At 40.5% G+C, this 21536-nt stretch overlaps 3 protein-coding genes across 3 annotated transcripts; all 3 read left to right on the plus strand.

Moving 5' to 3' along the window:
• Window positions 1-675: 675 nt before the first annotated feature.
• On the plus strand, window positions 676-2637 carry LOC119738517. The gene is made up of 3 exons (XM_038213422.1): window positions 676-1040; window positions 1565-1699; window positions 2168-2637. The coding sequence occupies exons 1-3, from the start codon at window positions 917-919 to the stop codon at window positions 2470-2472; spliced, it is 564 nt and encodes a 187-aa protein (XP_038069350.1). The 5' UTR covers window positions 676-916; the 3' UTR covers window positions 2473-2637.
• On the plus strand, window positions 2492-5120 carry LOC119734308. Its single transcript, XM_038207742.1, has 5 exons — window positions 2492-2495; window positions 2815-3035; window positions 3719-3878; window positions 4198-4310; window positions 4909-5120. Exons 1-5 carry the CDS (start codon window positions 2492-2494, stop codon window positions 4984-4986), a joined length of 576 nt encoding a protein of 191 aa, XP_038063670.1. The 3' UTR covers window positions 4987-5120.
• A 13468-nt stretch (window positions 5121-18588) lies between these two features.
• LOC119738536 lies at window positions 18589-21240 on the plus strand. The gene is made up of 2 exons (XM_038213444.1): window positions 18589-18689; window positions 19735-21240. Exon 2 carries the CDS (start codon window positions 19965-19967, stop codon window positions 21219-21221), a length of 1257 nt encoding a protein of 418 aa, XP_038069372.1. The 5' UTR covers window positions 18589-18689; window positions 19735-19964; the 3' UTR covers window positions 21222-21240.
• Window positions 21241-21536: the final 296 nt, after the last annotated feature.

Raw genomic sequence — 21536 nt, forward strand, 5'->3', positions numbered from 1 at the left:
ACCTATATATAACCAGAAAATGGCCAAATTTCATTGTTTGCTGACACAAGGAGTAGATTCACTGCCAAAAAAAAGTTAACATTTCCTTTCCTCGTCTCTGCCCTTGTAAATTCAAGTGTATGGATGTGTTTGTTAATTTTTTTCTTTCTTACCTCAGATGGGCGAGTATGCAGTTGTTATTTTCGAGGAGGAGAGTGCAGTTGCCGTTGTCTCAAGATCATGGATTGGAGAGGATGGCGAGGCAAGTTTCATAACAAGAACTTTTAACAACACGCTATGAGGATATACATGTAGGACACTCATCTTGCATTTTTCTGCAAACATGCCAACTCTAATTTTTTTGGCCAAATTTCTAAAACAATTCAAATACATGTATTTCAGAAATTTAGCACTTGTGCATAATGTTGAAGGAAATTATATTGACAACAATGACAACTACCTGTTATACATCCACTCAGGGGCGGCTTTGTTTGTTAGTTGGTTATAAATGCCATAATTGGCAAGTTCACTCCAATCATTTTGCAGAGTAAGCTACATGTATGGGACCATGAAAAGTGGTATTGTTTTTACCCAAAAATGATCACCAGTTGTCCTTCATGGCTTATTTTTAAATTTCTTTTTAAAACATGATCATCTTCAGCTTTAAAATGACAAGTTGTTTATAACATTTTGTTGAGCTCAAAAATTTGCCCTCAAGATGGACTTGCCAAAGTTTGCATGTACACAGTCTTTTTCATTTATTTCTTACATTGGTGAATTATGGTCCATCGTTTCCTATACATTTATCTTAGGCCTATATTATAAAACAGCCAAAATGATTTCACCACAAAAAATATATATTTGTGCTACTCTAATGTAATACACCCAATTTACATATTTGCAAAGCAGCTAATTTATTTGTTTGTAATGTCTTTTAATGCCCATCCAGGCTATGTATTCCTACTGGCCAGCCCACAAAACAGCCGAGAGGGCAAGGAAGCATGAAATTCCTGATGCTGACAATTGGGGAAGATACAAGATTAGATTGCTAAGAGAGACCAGTAAGTTTTGTTTTTCTTTTGTTTTGTTTTGGATTTACAGTGCCCTATTCCTGATCCTCTTTAGACAAAGTAACCCTTTAATTTATTTGCCGTCTACATTTTAGAAATAGGGCATCATTCTCAACATCCAGAAATATGAATTCAAAACAAAACACGGGTAATTAAAGATGTGAATGTTCAAATAAAATTTCCATAGGCTACTTATTAAACACAGCTTCAACCTTTGTGAAAATATGTATGACTGGATGTCTTAGAACAAATATCCTACATTTAGCATTCTGCATAAATTATCCACTTGATTATCACTGTCATGCATAGTTTCCTGTTCTTTTTTGAAACGACCTCTAAACACCCTATTTCTGTGTATAATGTCAGTGTGGTGTTCAGCAAATAAACTTCAATTCAAACACTGGTATGATGTACACACTGATGTTGTACATGTACTTGGCGTTTTGAAGTTCAAGATACGACACCATTATTGCATTTCTGATAAAGTTCACCTACATGTCTGTTTTGAAACTCAGGTGACTATGAAAAAGCAAAAATATTTGCTCGGAGGGCAGAGGATACATCCAATGTCGAAAGTGATGATGAAGGACCACGGAGGAAACGTCGGCCAGCCAGACTGGCATCATCAAGCAGTGATGTTGGCGCTGATGGTACGAAAATTAATGACATTAAATGAAAAAAAAATAATACTTTGGTGATTCATGATATGGAAGGAGATCTATGGCCAGTACATGTAAATTCATATTGATTTTTCTTTTAAACATAAAATATGACGTCGGCTGAATATATCTCATATTGTATGATCTTTACCTATTACAAATTTACCCGATTGACAAATTGGAATTTCACATGCTGAATGTAAATGCTAGTTCATTGCTGCAATTCACAGTGATTTTTTGGTGAAAAAGTTGAAAAGCATGGGAAAACATGTTTAAAGGAATGATCAGCCGATCAAGGATTGCAGTTAAGTAGACGGAAACTGAACAACCACTTAATTTACATGTTTTGATGGGTTTTTTCAATTTTTTTTACTTGTTTGCAATTTAGTCACACTGCAGGAGAAAAAAAAGTCCAGTCCGTTTATTCTTAAAGAGATGTACATATATATTTTTTTCCAGATAGTGACTTGGAACGACAAGTCGTTTGCAGGCAAGTAAGGAAGAAAAAGACTGACACTGGAAAGAATATTCCAATGCCACAAGCTCCAAGAGTGGTGCAATCGCCCTTGTATGGCTCCAAGACTTCATCAAACTCCAGTAACCACAGTCCACGAGCCTCAACAACCTTTGGCCAATCTGCAGTCCTAACCCCCCGCAACCACCAGGCTTCAACAACGGTTACCTCTCACCAGGAATCGCCTTCCACATCAAGTGGGAGAAGAGGAGCTACCTCAGAAAGTAACTTAGTTATCAGAAAATATTAAAACATGTACAGCTTCAATAATGGGTACATCATTTAATGTACACTTAGCAAATTCGTCTCCTAAATCTAGCCATGATTGCTATTTTTGGCATTTTAAATCACAGTGCAGGGTGTCCTGTGTACCATACCCATGATTGAAGCTGTGGACAGATATATTATCTATGAAGGAGGGACGCAACTATTTCGGCATTTAGATATGCTAAAAAGAAAGACATTTAAATCACATCTATCGCCATCTGTTCATTTGTTTGATCTTTGCAATGATGTTTACAAGTATTGTTTCTGTGTAGAGTAGTTGCTGTTGTAGTTGTAATAATATTGTGTGATTAATGTTGTTCTACAGGTAGCTTTCAAGTGAACGTTCTGCTCAGGCTGGACAAGTTGCAGGCATGCCAAGAAGAGCAGATGAGCCTGCTGCGAACGTTAATGGCCCAAAAACAGTCGACGCAAGAATCAGGGATACCCGATGGCGATGTTGAACCATTCGACCGCCCAATGGACAACCAAGAAGAATACCAGGCTATTGAGGCTAAACTGAAGGACGATCAGTTTAGAAAGAAAATGGTAAGTTCATTTTGATTTGGCAGGTTATCAGTTCTCCACAGCAACACTTAGCACGAGTAATGCTATTCTGAAAATGTGGTTACTGTCTTTGAGTGTTTTTTCTCAGTTGGCATTTCATATGTTTGCTTCAACTGGTGGATAATATGCAGAAGTATGATGCGAAACCAATAATTATGGCTGCTCACTGTAACAAAAGTGCAAAGAAAAATGGCAAAAACTGATAATGTATTTACCATGACGTTAGAATTACAACACCCCATTAAATAGTAAGTATTATGTGAACATCAGTATCAAGCAGCCATGATTATTGGTTTCACATCATACTTCTGCATATTATCCACCAGTTATTGTTATTCTTGCCAGACAGATAAAAAAAAACATGGCTAAAATGCAACACAGTATTTTTTGTTGGGCACCCAAGGCTACACTACGTGACCTTGAAGGTTTTAAAACCCGAATTACCAATCATGTACATCAAGCAGTCAACAGTGGTGCAAGTGTTTGTTTAATAAAAGTATGCATGATGCATGTACACAATGACTGTTGCATATTCAGGCTCTGTACATGAGGTAGCTGAAATAAAGGGCTTGTGAAAGTACATTTGTTTCATGGACTGTTGTAGACCAATAAAATTACAGTATCCTGGACAGGATGTAACAACACATTTGTGTTTCATCTTGCAGATACGCTACTTGAGCCTATTGGGGGGACACGACGTCAACCAGTCTGTGCGTCGAGTTCTTCGAAAGATAGGGACTAACCAACTCTGGTCGTCGTTCAGTCTTCTAGGACGCAAAGGAAAACTGAGTCTGAAGGATGGTTCTTTTTTCCTAGTGATAATGAGTAAGTATACGGCTCGGTAAAAATGGTGATTGGCAATGAGGTTTCCTGTTTATTTGGAATCTCTGTAACCTGCAATTTCACGGAATCTGATATGAAATATTATGGTTATGTTGGAAAGACTGAAAAATGTTAAACCTGCCCCTGAAGTTATATTTCTGCTTTTTACTGCAACTAAAATTAGATATTTGCAAGTGGTAGTCCAATTATCATTTCATTGTAATCTATGGTAATGCATCAGATGTAAACGGAGCAGAAAATACACCTACTGTCAAATGCTGAGTTCATTACCCATTGGACCCTTTATTTGTTTTTACCCCAGAGGCATGCATGAGGAATCACCCAAACTCTAAGGAGGTCGAGATTGAGAAAGCGCTCGGAGAATATCTGAAAAGAACTCCAAACCTTCCAGGCGGAAAGAATTACAAAGTACATGTAAGTTGATGTCTGCAAACTTGAGGTTTTTTTCAATGAGCTTTCTTTTAAGTTTTCCTTTGTTATTCCATTTCTTTGTATATGGATGTGCTGTATGAAGAAGAATGAGTAACAAACTTACATGAAAACGGTGTTTGTACATGTGGTTTGACATGTTACAAAGAATTATCAGCTCGCTAATGCTTTTCAATTTAATAAGTTAGTAGGGATTATAGTTCTGAGTGGAAATTATCTTTTGGTATACATTTGTGGCATGTTACAAATTCCAATTTGATGCTTAAAGAATTCGTAACCTGTTTTTAATGACATATGAGCTTCCAATGTTTTGTTTCCGCTGGGAACCTTTGTAAACAAGCATCAGTTTCTGCTAACCTTACCTAAGCAAAATTCACTTCGCAATCAACATTTAAAAAATGATCAACAATTGGACAGTGTGTTTTAAGCCTAAGTGAACATGTAAGAAACAAGTAATTAGTGCAGTTTGGCTGTAAATTCAGTGTTTTTATCTTGTTCCGTGGAGTGATTTGTAGAAGGAACCCTCGAACCTTTTTGTTTTGAAATTGTTTTACTTTTTGTATTTGTTGATTCGTTTGCACAGCAGAAACCTGGAAATGATGTAGCAGGTCCATCTGAGGATCCATCTGAGGACAAGAACGGAGATCAGGATGATCAGTAGCGACACTACAACAACAACAACAAGGATGACCAACGGGTATTAAACAGCATGTTCAAATGGAATATACATCATATGCAAACATAAAATACAAAAGCATGTTATAAACAAAAATACCTTACTGGAATGTTAACGAACAGCATTCTGTACAATCATGGCACCTGGTGTGCAGACTTTTTTTTTTAAAGAAAAGTGCTATTTGTGTATAAATTTCCAATGCTGGTCGGCCGACCGTCAATCCATTTTTTTTTATACTGCCACAATTTACCATATAGTTTGGCTGAATTTAATTTGCAATTGATAACACACCTATGAGCGGATACCAGTGAGCTAGACTGGTTTCTTGACCTTACATTTCCCTGACGTCAATTTTTTTAAAAGATTTTTCAAGCATTCCAGTTGTTGTTCTATTTAATACCAGTCAAGCACATTCATTCCTGCTCATGGATACCTTTTCGGTATCATTTTAAAAACTTTTTCCAATTTACATTTTGCTATTTTCAAGTGTATTTAGGTAAAATTTGTATTAAAATATATATTCTTTTCATGAGATAAAAGTGTGATGACATTTCAGGCAGAAAAACTTGAATGTTACAGCTCTGTTTTCAAACAAAGAAATGCTCAAACTTGGGATACTGTATATTATTAATTTTTGTTTTCCACATTAAGCCATTGAGCGAACTTTTCTCGCAGATGTGTTCAATGAGAGCATTTCTGAGTTCAATGGTTCTTGTATTACATGTACATCACATTAACATCTTAAAAAGTAATAATTTGCTAAACTACTGCTTTGTAATATCTACAGGTACGTCCTATAACTCCATGAAACCTCAAGTTGAGAACCAAGAATAAAGCTGATGGACCACAGTATCATCTAATGTCCTCGTCTTGTGTGCTTTATTTCGCTTATTTTAAGTATCGAAACTGCGTTTCACAATAGTTTTGGAAATTGTGGAAGGCAGATTTGTTTTTTTTGGGATAGATTTCTTTGGATAGAGTGTAGTTGTAAAAATGAAAAATTTAAATGCTGCAAAAAAAAATCCAATATAACTCCTGCACACTCACTGAAAAGAAATATATCAGTCCATGATAAAGGCTTTTTGTGCTACCAAGGGGAACAATAATTAATTTAAAACGTGATTAAAGAAAGTTTATTCTGAGGTTTTGGTAATAAAAAAAACCGTTAATAAAACGTTCATGGCACGTCGGTTGGTTGAACGTCGAAAACGTTTTATGTAGGTCCTTCTACGTTTTTATTGACTAGTAGTAAGTTTTCAATAGGTTTTGTACGTTCCAGAAACGTTCTTACAACGTTTATGGCACGTCGGCGGGTTGTTTGAACGTCCAAAACGTTTTATGTAGGTCCTCGTTGCGTCTTTTATAACTCGTAGTACCTATTTAAAACGTTTTGTACGTTCCACAAACGTTCTTAGAACGTATATGTCACGTCGGTTGGTTGTTTGAACGTCCAAAACGTTTTATGTAGGTCCTCGTACGTCTTTAATAACTAGTAGTACGTTTTTAATACGTTTTGTACGTTCCACAAACGTTCTTAGAACGTATATGTCACGTCAGTTGGTTGTTGGAACGTACAAAACGTTTTATGTAGGTAATTTTGACGTCTTTAGTAACTAGTTTCAAGTTTTAAATACGTTTTGTACGTTCAAAAACGTTCTAAGAACGTCTTAAAAAAACGTTTTTAAAACGTCCAAAAGTGTCCACAAATGGCCGTTTTTAAAACGTTTATTCAAAACGTTCTCAAAACGAATGAGGCACGTTCAAAAAACGTTCAGAAAACGTAAAATTGTTTGCTGGGGGGTTCAAGGGTCCCGAATGTTGGTTTTTTTTTTTTTTTGGATTATTATTGCTCTGTGGTGCGATCTGAGGCAATTTCTAACCACTTTAACCAACTTTTTTTTGAGATAATGAAAAAAAATATGGGACATTATTCAGATAACAAACAGATGGTGGCTGATGCTAATAGCCAAACCGGTGCGCTGATTTCCGATCCGGAAAATAAATCTTGATGTAATGACTGTAACTTGACTGCGGTGTCCACCTGTAATATTTCCGCTATACTTCCTTGGTATGAGATCGATTTTCCTTGATAATGCAGAAAGTGTATGCTCATTGTGATTCCAACCATTTTAAATGCAAGCAATGAAAAACATAGGATCATTTGCTTTTGATGCATTTTTATTTCGTGAGAAGCAACAAAATGGCTTAAAAACTTAAGAAGCTCGCAACTAACCTGTTGAAGTTTCAGCTCAGTGGATACTATCATTAAGAAAAAGCAGAGAAAACGTATGCACTATTTTGTTGGATCTCGTTACTTGATTCCGTGCTTTATAACACCTTAACTATTTTTTTTTATTTTAAAAACACCTGCAAAGTTTTCAAACGATATATCAGGCGAAATACTTTCACCGGGTATTTGATACCAGTCTTATCTTCACTCTCAGCATTGCAAGGTTTCTGTCATTAAATGTACTTTTCCGGGCAATTGCAAATGATCCTACGTTGCCTTAAATAATTTTTGCATACAGATTTCTCTCAGAAAATCTGGGCATTTGTTTTGGTAGTTACTGCGTTTGATTCGAAAGTATTAAATCCTTCAAAGAAAACGTGAATATTGTTGCTCGTGTGTGGGTCTGTTCAGGGCCGTTGCATGCAGGACGCATTCCGCTTAAAAAATATATCATCAATCCAGATCACATTTCGCCCGACAGAGATTTTGATCTGGGGGTGTTTTACTTGTGAAATTCAGCGATGCCTCCCCCAACAGCCCCCAAGATATCTCCCAGCGGATTTTCAATGACTCATTTTCGTTGGTATTATTTCCAGCTCGCAATCTGCTGAGTGTTGAGGATTCCCTTCGTTACATCGAGGTGAGTGTCTGTTATTTGACATTTTCCTCACTCAATCATCAGAACAGAGCAGTGATTTTGGTGGGAGATGTATTTTTTAACAGAAAACATCGCTCGAGTGATATTCCCTCCCCTAACACGCACCGTAGAACTATGCCTGACATTTTAGTCTTTGCAAATTCCTCGTTAAACTCATCAGGGTGCCTCGAACTTATAGCGGAAACACGCTGAAATTTCCTTCACATTTTTTTATGCAGGTACATCAGTTGTCAAAAAAGAGAACTAAGATGAAAACAAATATTGATCACACCAATATTTAGTTGCTGTGTAATCAGATTCTTTGGAATTTGTCTTCTTTTATTTATCTTTTAAATCGGAATTGTGTTCGTAACCGTTGTCCTAATTTTTTCTTGATCGTTGATCACGTTGTAATTCGTTTGTGATTGTTTATCAACTTCGGGAATCATAACATATAGGTTTTTGCGTCCAATTTCGCAACTTGTTCGTCCAATAAGAGAGACTGTTCATTACATTGAAAAAAAGGTCGCAGTTAACGCATTTGATATTTCTTTTTTAAAATATTTACACCCACCAAAGCGTGTAGGCAACTTTGTCGTGGTTTTCGATCTTGCACCGAGTATAGGCGAATCTGTAAGAGGAAGTATTCATTTTCAACAAAGTGCAATGGAATAAGGGGTCCATTTAATTTGTAATTCGCAATTCGCCAATTGTATTGGCTACAAAAAATATTAGGGCCTAGGCCTATACGATTTTTTTTTATTTCCACAGAGTGTTTACAACAATTAACAAACTGGTCACTTAATTGTCCTTACATAAAAATCTGTATTTTGACATAGTATTTTATCGGCGAGTGTTCTAAATGTATTTCCTTCTATCACTTTGACACTTTACATTGATACAGTTCTGTTCTGCTTTTTTTCATATTCCCTTCCCAGGCATTCCAATCTTTGAAATAGCTGTAGATTCCTTAATCCAAACTTGTCAAAAGCCATGTCATTTTATACTCTGTTGTATCACTATAACACAATATCTTGCTCATGCAACTTCCAAATATCATTGAACCGTGCTACTTTTGTAAACGTATGCATCAAAGTGAATTCCCGAGCGGGACTGAACCACAATGCACAAGAAATTCAATGCACAAGTCACGTAATTTGCTGCTTACTTTTCACGGGTGAATGGAGAAAACCCTAAAATATTTTAAGCTTGCACTAAATTCAACCGGGTGTGAAAAGGTCTGCATGTTTTATGCGAATTTGAATGCAAATGTTTTATTATTGAATTAAGCAAAGTGTGAAAATGGGCGGGAAACCCTAAAATATTTCATATTGAATGAAGAATTCCATTGCTGCTTTAAAACTCATAGCAAACTGGAGTTAAAAGTCAATTTGCCTGGACAAGTGCAACAAAAGCTAAGAATGCCAACGAACTTTTGACCGAGTTCCTATAGTGAATCAAAAATAGATACATGCCTTTAAAATGATTGGAAAAAAAGTTTCAATAAGGCAAAATAAAAAAAAACATGTTTAGCGTCCTGCCTCTTTGACAAAAAGGAAGGAGGAGGCCCTTTTTTTTTTCTTTTTCTTTTTAAAATGGCCGCCCGACACATTTTTCAAGACAACGCGGGCGGGGTATTTTTCAAGAGGTTACCAGCTTTTTTCAAAATGGCCGCCACTTGGACTCAGGAAATGACAAATTGGCTTCTTATGGGCAAGATGCAACAGAAAATGAGACCAAAATGATGTAACTATGCAGAACCGAACATCTCTTCTGCGCAATTGCACCATATTTAAAAAAAAAAAAAAAAAAAAAAAAGGAGGCGGCCTCTAAAAAGGAAGCGGGCGGGGACGCTAAACATGTTTTTTTTTTTACTTCGCCTAATCAGTAATGACATTTAAACAAATTGAAAGCTAATTTCAAGAATCAGTCAATTCGAGAGAAATTGAACAATGCGACATTAAAACAGGTTGTTTTTCTTGACGAATTCGGCCGAGAAAACCTACTATTTTAATTACTTGACCCTTATAACTTGGCGAGTATTCTGTTTTTGAGTGGCAATGTATCCCAATGAGAAAAAAATCTCACTCATTTATCTTAATTGATAATAAAATAGTATTCCTGACTAAAGTGTAAACTTAACCAGTCTTCGTTTGTATGTTTTTTTCAGCCTACACTGAATTCCTTGTGATCTCTTCTTGGACCTGATCTTCAAGAACGAACCATCGAGGTGGGTGTGGTGAGGTTTAATTAATGATTCTATCAGGACCTGGGAAGGGGCAAGATGTGCTCCGCCTCCCCCCCCCCCCCCCCCCCTCAAAAAAAAAAATACTACAGCTCCGGAACGCTTCGCCCTATCGGAATGCATTTTGGTAACCTTTCTTAAAATTTATTGGCAGGCGAAATAAAAACAAAATCGAATCGATGGGTTGCCATGACAACCGGTTTTATAAACTAGGCTTCTCATAAATGTTAGCCCCTTGACCCCTCATACGCCACTGTTATATAAAAAAGAAAACATTCTTCGAACAATGATTCCTCCAATCTCATGTTTTTGGGGTTTCTTCCCTTCAAATCTGACGGCGGATTGTCATGAATTTTAGACTAGTTCTCCTGTTTATCAAACCTCAATATTTTTCACTACTCTTCCCGTTTTTAAAAACTATTTTATTGAAAAAAAAATCTCACCTGATTTGGTTTAGTTTCATGCTTTGTTTACGTACAGAATGAATATCTGCGTGGCAACCGTTCTTTCAATCGCCCTCCTTCTGGGTAACTCCGTCAACCTCCGAGCTTCCGTTACTGGGCCGGTTGCCTCGGACGGTGATGGTGCGTCTCAGGCGGGCCAAACGTGCTGCCAGGAAACAGCTGCAATTGTCGGAATTTTACAAGGGTCAAAGGGTGATGCAGGTCAAAAAGGAGAGCCGGGTAACGACGGCAGAGGCCTGCCGGGCAAGATGGGACCAAGAGGTTTAGTTGGGCCAACAGGGGAAACTGGTGTCAAAGGTCAAAAGGGCGATATCGGTCTCCGGGGTCAGCGGGGAGCACGTGGTGTCAAAGGTCAGTTGGGGCTCCAAGGCCGTACTGGTTTTGCAGGCGAGCCAGGGCTAATCGGGCCGATTGGCCCTCAAGGTGACACTGGGCCTAAAGGTTCAGTCGGGCAAACCGGTCAGACTGGTGTCAAAGGTCAAAAGGGTGAGCCAGGGGAGACACCAGACGACTCCAACCAGCGGGTAGCATTCACCGTGGTGAGGACGAGCAGCTCGGATACGCTGAGCGGCGCCCGTTTGCCCTTCCAGGCGACCGAGACGCTTCTGCCGGGTACCAGCTTCGATCTCGAGACCGGCACGTTCACGTGTGGTGTGCCGGGCACCTACGTGTTCATGTTTTCTGTGAACAAATATTCTTCCAGCAGCGACCTGCACGTTAATCTCCGGAAGAACGGCGCCGCGGTTGTCTCTGGCTATAGCACTGATTCAAGTCACCAGGTGCAGGTGTCTGGGAGCGCGGTGGTGGTTCTGCAGCGTGGAGATACGATGTATCTCACAATGTACGGTAGGGCGTATAGTGATTCCTGGCACTACACCTCGTTCAGTGGCTTCCTCCTTTACCCCGAATAAACACAACAATCACAACATACAAAGATACACGAGCATCGTGTTGCTGATTTTTTTAATCGCTTTCCATTTTGCCGAAACAATAACCAATGAATTTAAACAAATAATGATCAATGACAATGTCACAAAATATCATCATTAATGGTTTTGCATTGCGCATGCGCCGATCTGTATACAACAATGGATTAGCCATTTTTTTTAAATTCTTGCAAAACAAAATATTTAGCTTTATGCATGAGTATTGAGATATAGAGAAAAGTGTGCGTTAAGATTCTTGACGATATTTTTTTTTGGACCCATTGTAGGCCTATGGAGAAGTATTTTGATGGAATATTTTCTCCAAAGCAAGCTGGGTCATTATTTTTTGTAGAAACAAAAGATTTGCAATATAAAAGCAGTGCCACCAGTATATTCCAGAAATGTTAACAACTAAAAAACAAAAAGTGTTTATGGTGTTATCTCGACCAACCTGGATTTTTTAGGCCATGTTTCTGACCGCCATTTTTTTTTATTGCCACATTTGGTCAACATATCAAATAACGTGTTTTTTTCCCGAAAATAAATGCAACTTGTTTGTAGTATTGGGTATTTAAAACAGATTAATTAAACACAATAACTGTATCCTAAAGCAAACAAAGTATAAAAGACATACAAACAAACAAAATATTTTGCTACCTACCTGGATAATTTTAGGGCGTTTACTGTAACATGTTATTTTCTTTGCCTTATGTTCCCTGTATGCCCAGCACAGATGATGTCAATTAAATCAATCCCATGTATGTATCAATTTTTATTTCATGTCACGAAAAAAGTCTCGAGTGATCGAATCTGATTTTCTTATAGACTTTAAGCTTGGCATTTGGATTAACAATTGTTTGAAATATTCTAATGCTATACACAGCAATTAGAATACACTGGTTTTTATTAAATGATTGCATTATTTTAAACGTTATAATATGTGAGAATTACGTAGAAGTAACAATTGACTGGCTATGAAAACAGTATGCATAAAACCTCATTCTGAGGATTACCAAAAGCACCACCATTGTTGATAAATACTATCTTTTTTTCGCTTAGCTTCGTTGTGAAAAATAAACATGATTTTAATTACTTTCAGTTGAAACAGAAACGTGCCCACAGTAATGAAAAAAATGGAGTTGGCTGTTGTTTTTAAAGCCCGTAAAAGTACGACAAGTGTTTCTTGATTAAAAGACTCCAAATTATTTGAAGATTTTCATTGTTCTTAATCAGCATAACTTGATTGCATTCAAGAAACTCACTTTGAAAACATCAGTGAAAGTGTGAGCCCATTAGATGGTAAAGAAACAATCTTAACGAAATCAATCAAAACAAAGTACAAATTCCATTCAAGTGAGAAGGGTCTTTCAACTGGTTGGAACTGTCCTTTGTCACTTTATCATTTCAAGTGAATTTCTTTGTATTGACTTTTATTTGGATGCCATATTTGGCATCCCTGCTGACAGCATATCCTTGGATAATGTCTCCAGCCGGCACATGTACATGTAAGCTGAACAAGTACGCTTCCTGGGAATAGGTAGACTCCTGCAATAAATCAAAGAAAAGGTTTTAATGGACCCTTCCTGCATGTCAATCAACAGTGCACATTGACCTATCAGATCACCACTTTTGATCAGGTGACCACAGTAGCTCAGTCAGACTGGGTCACAAGACTTATTGCTCACCCCGCCCCCATTTTTTGCATCAGCGGTTAACACCCCCCCACCCCCCAGATTATTTTGTAAAGAGTGCCCTTTTTACACCAGTGACCTTTTAGTTTTTACACAAGCGTCCTTAGTGTTGTTTAAAAAGTTTCTTGTTTCGCCAGCGGCTTCAAAGAATTTTTGGTATTTCATGTGAATGTCAGCAATTGTGCCGCCATGAAAATCGCCACCCATTGACCTACCGCCGTTTGCGAGTTAACCACGCCCCTTAGACAACTCTATAAGGCTTTTCGCCGATACCGCCATCTTTGAATTATTTTTTTCGAGGGGGGAGGCATTACAGTGAAAATACGTCTCATCATGCAACTGTAGCTGAGAATGATGGGATGTCTTTTCAATGTAATGCCCCCCCCCCATGTCAAAGATGGCGGTATCCGCAAAACGGCTCATGGAATTTTGTACGTTAACTTTTGTTTGTCTCAGATTTTGGCGTTCTGCGTCCATTTGTATATCATGTTTAGACAATATTTTACAAGCTGCGTTGACGCAATTCCACCGTGATAGGTTAATTGTCCGATAGTGGCCATTATCGCCGGTTTGTACTTACATGACAATGAGCTGAGCCTCCTGGGAATGTTGGCGAAGCAATTCACGGATCCGCATCTGTCTGTTGGTCTGAAAGAAAAAAAAAGATTTCAGGCGAAAAAATGTCGTGATTTATTGATGTTTACTAAAAAGTCGAGTTCCATGCAATTGGCAAATCAAATGAACTGAGAGTTGTACGAAAAATGGATTGAAAGTGATCAATCTCATTATTGAAAATCAGCCTCCAGAATGTCAAAGGTTGGACCCAATTAATAGATGTTGCAAGACTGGACTTAAAATCACACAAACCAGGGACTAAGCGTAAAGTGGACACTGGAAAAGCTTTAAGTGTATTGCCTCCATGCATGGCATGGACAAAAGAGGGCGCTTTATAGTAAAAACAAGCAGAAGCCGGAATGAGGGACACTTCACTGGTTCACTCATGCTGGTTATTGTGTATTTGGTACCAGCATTTATAAGCCACGATGGCGCCCAAAAGGCCCTCGTTTATAGCTTTCTCAGTGGAGGGGGGGGGGGGGGGGTGCTTGAGCGCAAGAAGGAGATTCTACCTTCTTGTTGAGCGTAGTGACTTCTTCCTCGCTGATCTTCCAAGGAAACTTCTCCGTGGTCTCCCCTGCATCCTCATCCAGCATCCAGGGTTTGGACAGCTCCTTGAACTGTCTCAGGCTCTACTCCTTGGGCTTCTTGTTCAGGTCCGGGATGACCTCCACGTCCGAGCAGTTGATGCGGAACTTGCTGAGCATGTTGGCCATGTTCATCTTCTCCCTGTCCATTTGCTCCTTCTTGCCCGTGGCGGCAAAGATGCGCAGCTTGCATTTCTCCCAGTTGGATTTCAAGGAGATGAGGTTGGGATGAGTAGGGTCAAGCCTGGGGGGGGGGGGGGGGGTGGGAGGTGGGGCTGAGGGGGGGGGGGGGGTTCACAAACAAAAATTATACAGAGCATTATTTCCCTTTGACATAAAGCATGTGTTTCCTTCGACATGCAGCCATCCAGAATAACCTGAGAGATCTCTGAAAGGCTCCCTGAAATGAATTGGACACTGAAACAAAATAATAAAGCCAACCAAGAACAAAAAGTGTGGTGTTTTCTGTTAGGCCAAAAAAAAAACTCGGTCTCTGGTCGGCGCGCGCGTCCATTTTAATCATGCGCGTCAATCTTTTTTTTCCAAAATGTTTCGCGGTAGCTGCCGCATCTCCTCAATTTTTTTTAACAAAGAGCACCAAGGAATGGGAAATTGCTAGAGAGCACCATCGAGAGCACCAAGGCAAATTATGGAGGACACCAATGTACATGAGGACACCAAAAAAGCAAAATAGTACCCCACCTTGGGCCAAGTTCGCGCAAGGACTATAGTTGACCAATGGTTAACTAATGTTTGCCCGAACTCTGTCTAGTCGACGGTGGTTGACTACGCTAGTCGACTATTTGGAACCAGCCTACTGGGGTTGGTTGCTTCGCTGGTAACCAATAGCCGTGCGTATTCATAACGCTAGCAGAGAGCCAGGATCCGGAAGTTTTGCGATGACATTTTGACCAGCATTTGACTAGAGACGTTCGCACGTTGCTATCAGTGCGCAGGCGTAAGGTACGTCACAAATCAACCACTAGTCGACTAATGGTCCTTGCCTGAACTTGGCCTTGTCTGTACAATCCAAGCTTGAAAAAAAAAAAAAAAAAGCCACGTCCCCGCGTCAATTCCGGAACTTTGGTCTGACCAGAGACCAAATATTTTTATTTTTGGTCTACATATAAGAAACAACTGTGTGGTAGGGTAGGTAAAAATCTGTTTTGGGGGGTTTGACATTTCTATAGCCTAAAAATATAAGGTGGGATGATAGTCATTAAAATTTACTTTTTTTCTCTATTTTGCATGCATTAGTTAACATGTGAATCATTCTGCACTTCTGACCAACTTACACAAAAATAAAAATAAAGTTTATAGTTTTCACTATAGAAAGGGGGGGGGGGGGTGCTTGAGCGCAAGGAGGAGATTCTACCTTCTCTTTGAGCGTGGTGACTTCTTCCTTGCTGATCTTCCAAGGAAACTTCTCCGTGGTCTCCAGGCTGCTTCCTCATCCAGCATCCAGGGTTTGGAGAGCTCCTTGATGATTGTGTTGGTCTTGATCTTACCCAACCCACCAATCTAGATGGAAACCAATCAGGAAGGAAAATTTGAATGCATTTGCTCTAAATAAATTGTGTCCAGGTCTTGGAAAAGACCAACATTAGCGCTGAAAAAAAGCCAAAAACCTGGACAAATCTGGTTTAATGATCTTGTTATACATTCTGCAACTCTGACTTAATTCTTTAAAGACCTGCTTGCATTTTACTCAAACTGTTCATCAAAATTCATTCCCTAAAGTCTGTGAGTACACATTTCGGTACTCAAAATACTCGAAATATTCTGCTCACCCTGTATGTTAAAATCACAAAAACTAGGTACTACGCGTTAAGTTACGAAAGACAGATAGTGCCACTCAATGAGTGTGAATATATTTTTTTGGTGCGTGTGGGAATATTTTTTTTGTACAGCGGCTGCCTCTTATTATCTGGCGGCCGCCACATAATAAGTGGCGGCCGCTGTACAAAAAAAAATATATTTTCACACGCACCAAAAAAAATGTATTCACACTCATTGAGTGGCACTATCTGTCTTCCGTATAAAGTGGGTACTGGGAAGAGCTCTAAGTGTATTGTCTCCATGCATGGACAAAAGAGGGCGCTTTATAGTCAAACAAGCAGAAGCCGGAATGAGGGACACTTCACTGGTTCACTCATGCTGGTTATAAGCCACGATGGCGCCCAAATGGCCCTCGTTTATAGCTTTCTCAGTGGAGGGGGGGGGGGTGCTTAAGCGCAAGAAGGAGATTCTACCTTCTCGTTGAGCGTAGTGACTTCTTCCTTGCTGATCTTCCAAGGAAACTTCTCCGTGGTCTCCCCTGCTTCCTCATCCAGCATCCAGGGTTTGGCCAGCTCCTTGAACCGTCTCAGGATCTACTCCTTGGGCTTCTTGTTCAGGTCCGGGATGACCTCCACGTCCGAGCAGTTGATGCGGAACTTGCTGAGCATGTTGGCCATGTTCATCTTCGCCCTGTCCATTTGCTCCTTCTTGCCCGTGGTGGCAAAGACGCGCAGCTTGCATTTCCCCAGTTGGATTTCCAGGAGATGAGGTGAGGGATGAGTAGGTCAAGCCTGGGCGGGGGAAGGGGGGGGGGGTGGGGTTCACAAACAAAAATTATTTGAAACATTTATTAAAATAATAAGGCCAACCAAGAACAAAAAGTGTGGTGTTTTCTATTACATATAAAAAACAACTGTGTGGTAGGGTAGATACACATCTGTTTTGGGGATTGGACATTTCTATAGCCTACAAATATAGGGTGGGATGATAGTCATTGAAATTTACTTTTTTTCTCTATTTTGCATGCATTAGTTAACATGTGAATCATTCTGCACTACTGACCAACTTACACACAAATAAATATAAAGTTTATAGTTTTCACTTTGGAGGGGGGGGGGGTGCTTGAGCACAAGGGGGAGATTCTACCTTCTCTTTGAGCGTGGTGACTTCTTCCTTGCTGATCTTCCAAAGAAACTTCTCCGTGGTCTCCAGGCTGCTTCCTCATCCAGCATCCAGGGTTTGGAGAGCTCCTTGATGATTGTGTTGGTCTTGATCTTACCCAACCCACCAATCTAGACGGAAACCAATCAGGAAGGAAAATTTGAATGCATTTGCTCTAAATCAATTGTGTCCAGGTCTTGGAAAAGACCAACATGAACGCTGCAAAAAGCCAAAAACCTGGACAAATCTTGTTTGATGATCATTATGTTTCATAAGGATAAGCTTCCATCAAATCACACGAAACCTGCGACTGTAGCAATAACTTACGATCAGCACTGCTCCGCATATGAGAAGGCTTGTGCTCTTGGTGATATGGGAGACGAAGTGAACCAGGGCAGGCCTGCATCCAGGGCGACCAGTCAATGCAATAATCTGTGGCCTGTACAGGGAAATACAACAATCCACAAATTGAAAGGAAGAGGGAATAGAACCTGGGACCTCCGGATTGCCGTTCCAGTGCTCTACCAACTGAGCTACCAAGCTCCATCGTGTTTAGTCTCCCACTTTGTCAATGTCTATGTTAAGAATAGGCATTGGTCAGAGTTGTAATGACTCGAGTCGACTCGAGTCACAATTTTATGCAGAATTTATGTTCATGTTACTTATTTGCGAATACAGTACGGTACAGCCGCCGCTTGTAGTGTACAAACATACAACGTGTCACAGACTCCCGCCTTGTGCTTCTGGAACGCACAAAATAATATTCCGGAACCGGACTTTAAACGCATTTTCCAATCCGTGGTTTCATCATTGGCTTTGAGCGATTTCTTATTAAGCTATATGATTCCAACGCCGTCTAAATGTATACCCTCCTTTTAAAATTAAATAGATACTTGCCCACTTTTAAAAATACAGAAATATGTGTATAATGCAGTTTGGTTTTGATGTTGTCAGCGATCAGCAACACCTCATGTGCGAGCTTGTGCGGTTCAGTTTCTAAAGAATGAGTGTCACATTTGGTAGAATTCTGTATTCCATTGTACAACACTGTATTTATTCCTGGATGAATCTATACAACCATAGAGTGCTGGGGCGGTTGGGGCGGTATAAGGAGTAACAGGCAGGGCACTTTGAGGGGCAGGGACTAATGGCTTCATTGGATTATTGTAGAACCCCTCTGTAGTAAAACCCCTCCAGAGTGAAGTTTTTGTAGAAAGTAACACCCCCATAAAAAATTGGAATTGACCAAAGACAACACAGAGTGCATGTGAGTGTGCCTTGTCACTTTCACATATTTTGGCAAAGTGACCAGACGTACTTACAACAGTGTTCTCTTTTGTCTTTGCCCAATAGGTATGTACAAATGTTTCTTTCTTTTTATATGCATCTCTAGGTTCCTTTATTTCTGTTGTTCACATTTTCATTTACTTGGAGTATACAATCAATGACTTGAGTTGATCAGTTGGTTGAAGGTAAATTGTTCTTTGAATTTGTCAAGTTACTCTTTTGCCAAGTTATCTAGAGATTGACATGATTGAAGTTTGTTTTATGATGCTTAGATATTTCCATTATTGTTTGTATATTCACTTTTTGTAACTTTGGATGAGATTTAAGATGATATAAGTTTGATTAGTTTTTAGCAACTTAACTTTAGTTATTCACTTCAGTTATTCATGGAAAGTTTCACTAAGTTTCCTGGATTTGAGGAAAGTTTGGTGAATGTTTGTGGAGTTGATAATTTGTATTTCATTTATTTAAGAAACTGGACCATGTATGTTTTTTAAATTGTGCTTGTGGATTTTAACATTGAATGTAAGTTTCATCATTTAGCCAAGGAAACTTCCATTGCAAGCACTGAGTGTATATAGATAAGCTGAAGCATGTCCTTGCCACGTTGTGGAGAGTGAATACTAATTAGGCTAGCTAGAACAATGATGTGCTTGTGTGTGTAGTATGGAAAGACCACCTGTCACACAGTAAGGGTAGCACTGGGGGAGCAGTAGTATGCCCCAGGCCATTGACTTGGCTGGAGTTGAGCCATGCAGTGGAAAGTCTGTTGCTATAGCAACAAGGGTGCTGGCCAGCCTGAGTAATGTGTTTATCTTTAAGACATGGCAGATAAGAGTTCTGGTAGTTGTGGCCATGAGATTATTAAGTTAAGTTTCCCCTATAGGTTAGATAGTACATGTAGTTGGCCATTAGTTTTAAAGTGATGTTTCTCCTGAAGTTTGATAGTATTGGCCATACTGATTTAAAGCGTTGTTATTTAGGAAACTGACTTAACCTTTTTCTTGTACATTGTTTGTTTATTATGATGTTTGAATAAACACTTTCACATATTTTGGCAAAGTGACCAGACGTACTTACAACAGTGTTCTCTTTTGTCTTTGCCCAATAGAAATAACGTTACCACATGACAGCTGGGTAACAAATCTGGCGATCTTGCCAGGACGTAGTAAATGCATGTGAATGCATTACTGCATGGCAGCTATCCTCGTGAACGTCCCTGGCAGCAGATAGTGCCCTGGAACGGCAGGAGGCAGTAAGGACGACCGGTTGGCGTCGGGAGTGAAAGGAGACACCTTGACCTGATTCAGTGACGCAGTTGAGGACGGAGCAGACGAGAGGATGGAGGCCCTGCTAGCATTGCAGCAAAGTGTAGTCAGCCAGATTGGCTGCCTGCAGGAGGAGCAACTACAGCAGGTGTGCACAAAGCTGGGTGTTGATGAACACACTGCCAGCAAGGAGAGTGCACGCCTGGCCCTCATCCGGAGGTTGACCCGCCACCTTAACAGCGAGACCATGGAAGACATGGAGGACAAAGGTCAAAAGGTCTTCGAAGACCTTCGTGACTTCCTGAAGACCATCACTCCAGGAACGTCAAGCGCCTCCAAAGACCCCCCAGCCACCCCAGAGTCAAGCTCGACATCCACAGCGGAACCGGTCCCCAGCCCCCCTGCCCTACCAGTGAACCAAATGGTTGGCCTACTGAAAAAGGAATTTCGAATCAGCGGCCAGGTTGGGGAGCCTGGTCAGAAGGACCGGCTCTCCCACAGTAATCTCATCATGCAGATTGAAAGCGGTTTGCGGAAATCGTACAAGGAGGTTGAGATTGTAGAGGCTGTCATCCGGTCCATCAGCCCAGGCATGCGCTTGAGGAGCTACCTGGAGAGCAAAGAGGGGCTAACCTTGCCAACCCTTCGGGAAATCCTTGAAGCACACTATAGAGAGGGGAATGCCACGGAGATATACCAAGAACTCTCGTCTGCCTCGCAGGGGAGTACGGAGTCAGCACACGACTTCTTGGTGAGGACCCTCGACCTCCGACAGAAGATCCTGAAGGCATCAAAGATGGAGTCCACCATCAAGTATGACCCTGGACTGGTGCAGAACATGTTTCTGCACTCATTGAATACTGGTCTCCAAAACGACAACATTCGAGGCGAGCTGAAGCCATTGCTCTTTGACCCCACCACCTCAGACGAATCTCTCTTTCGACAACTTAAGATTGCAGAAGGGAGGGAGATCGTGAGACTGGCCAAACAGAAGAAGGCCAAGACAGCCGTGAAGGTCCAGGAAGTGAGTGCCGTGGAAAAGCAACAGCTGGACCTGATGAAGCAACTTCAACAAATTCAGGCAGACTTGGCTGCTCTCAAAGTCTCCAACAAGCAAGCAGCTGAGAAGCCCAAGTCCAGTGAAGGTGGCAGCAGAAACCCTCCATCCCGCGAATGGGGCTGCAATAGCTGTCGTCAAGCTGGGAAGGGTCCAGAGTGTGACCATTGCTTCGCCTGTGGCAGCTCTGAGCACTTCAGAAGGGGCTGCAAGCAACGGAGACAGACCAAGCAGTCGGGAAACGGCAGCAGGGCGAGCGGAGGGGATGCGTAACTGCCCTGACCTCACAACAATCCCCAACAATTCTTAATGATCAACCCCAACCCCATTCACCTAAACCACCACACCAAACGGATGTGCCACAGAGCGTGGCCCTCATGGCCTTGTCAACACAACTCACCCAGCAGGGCTCCAGGTTAGTCAAGCTTGTCGGCCCAAAGTGTACCATCCGGTGCAACCTAGGAGGAAGATCCACGAAAGCCCTTTGGGACACTGGCGCCCAGGTTTCTCTTGTGTCTTCTTCATGGGTCAGCCAGAACATGCCTCATGCAGTTCTTCGACCAGTGACCGACCTGCTTGAGACTAACA

The sequence above is a fragment of the Patiria miniata genome, unplaced genomic scaffold (genome assembly GCF_015706575.1).
Source record: "Patiria miniata isolate m_02_andy unplaced genomic scaffold, ASM1570657v1 HiC_scaffold_10, whole genome shotgun sequence".
In the NCBI taxonomy this organism is placed as follows: domain Eukaryota; kingdom Metazoa; phylum Echinodermata; class Asteroidea; order Valvatida; family Asterinidae; genus Patiria; species Patiria miniata.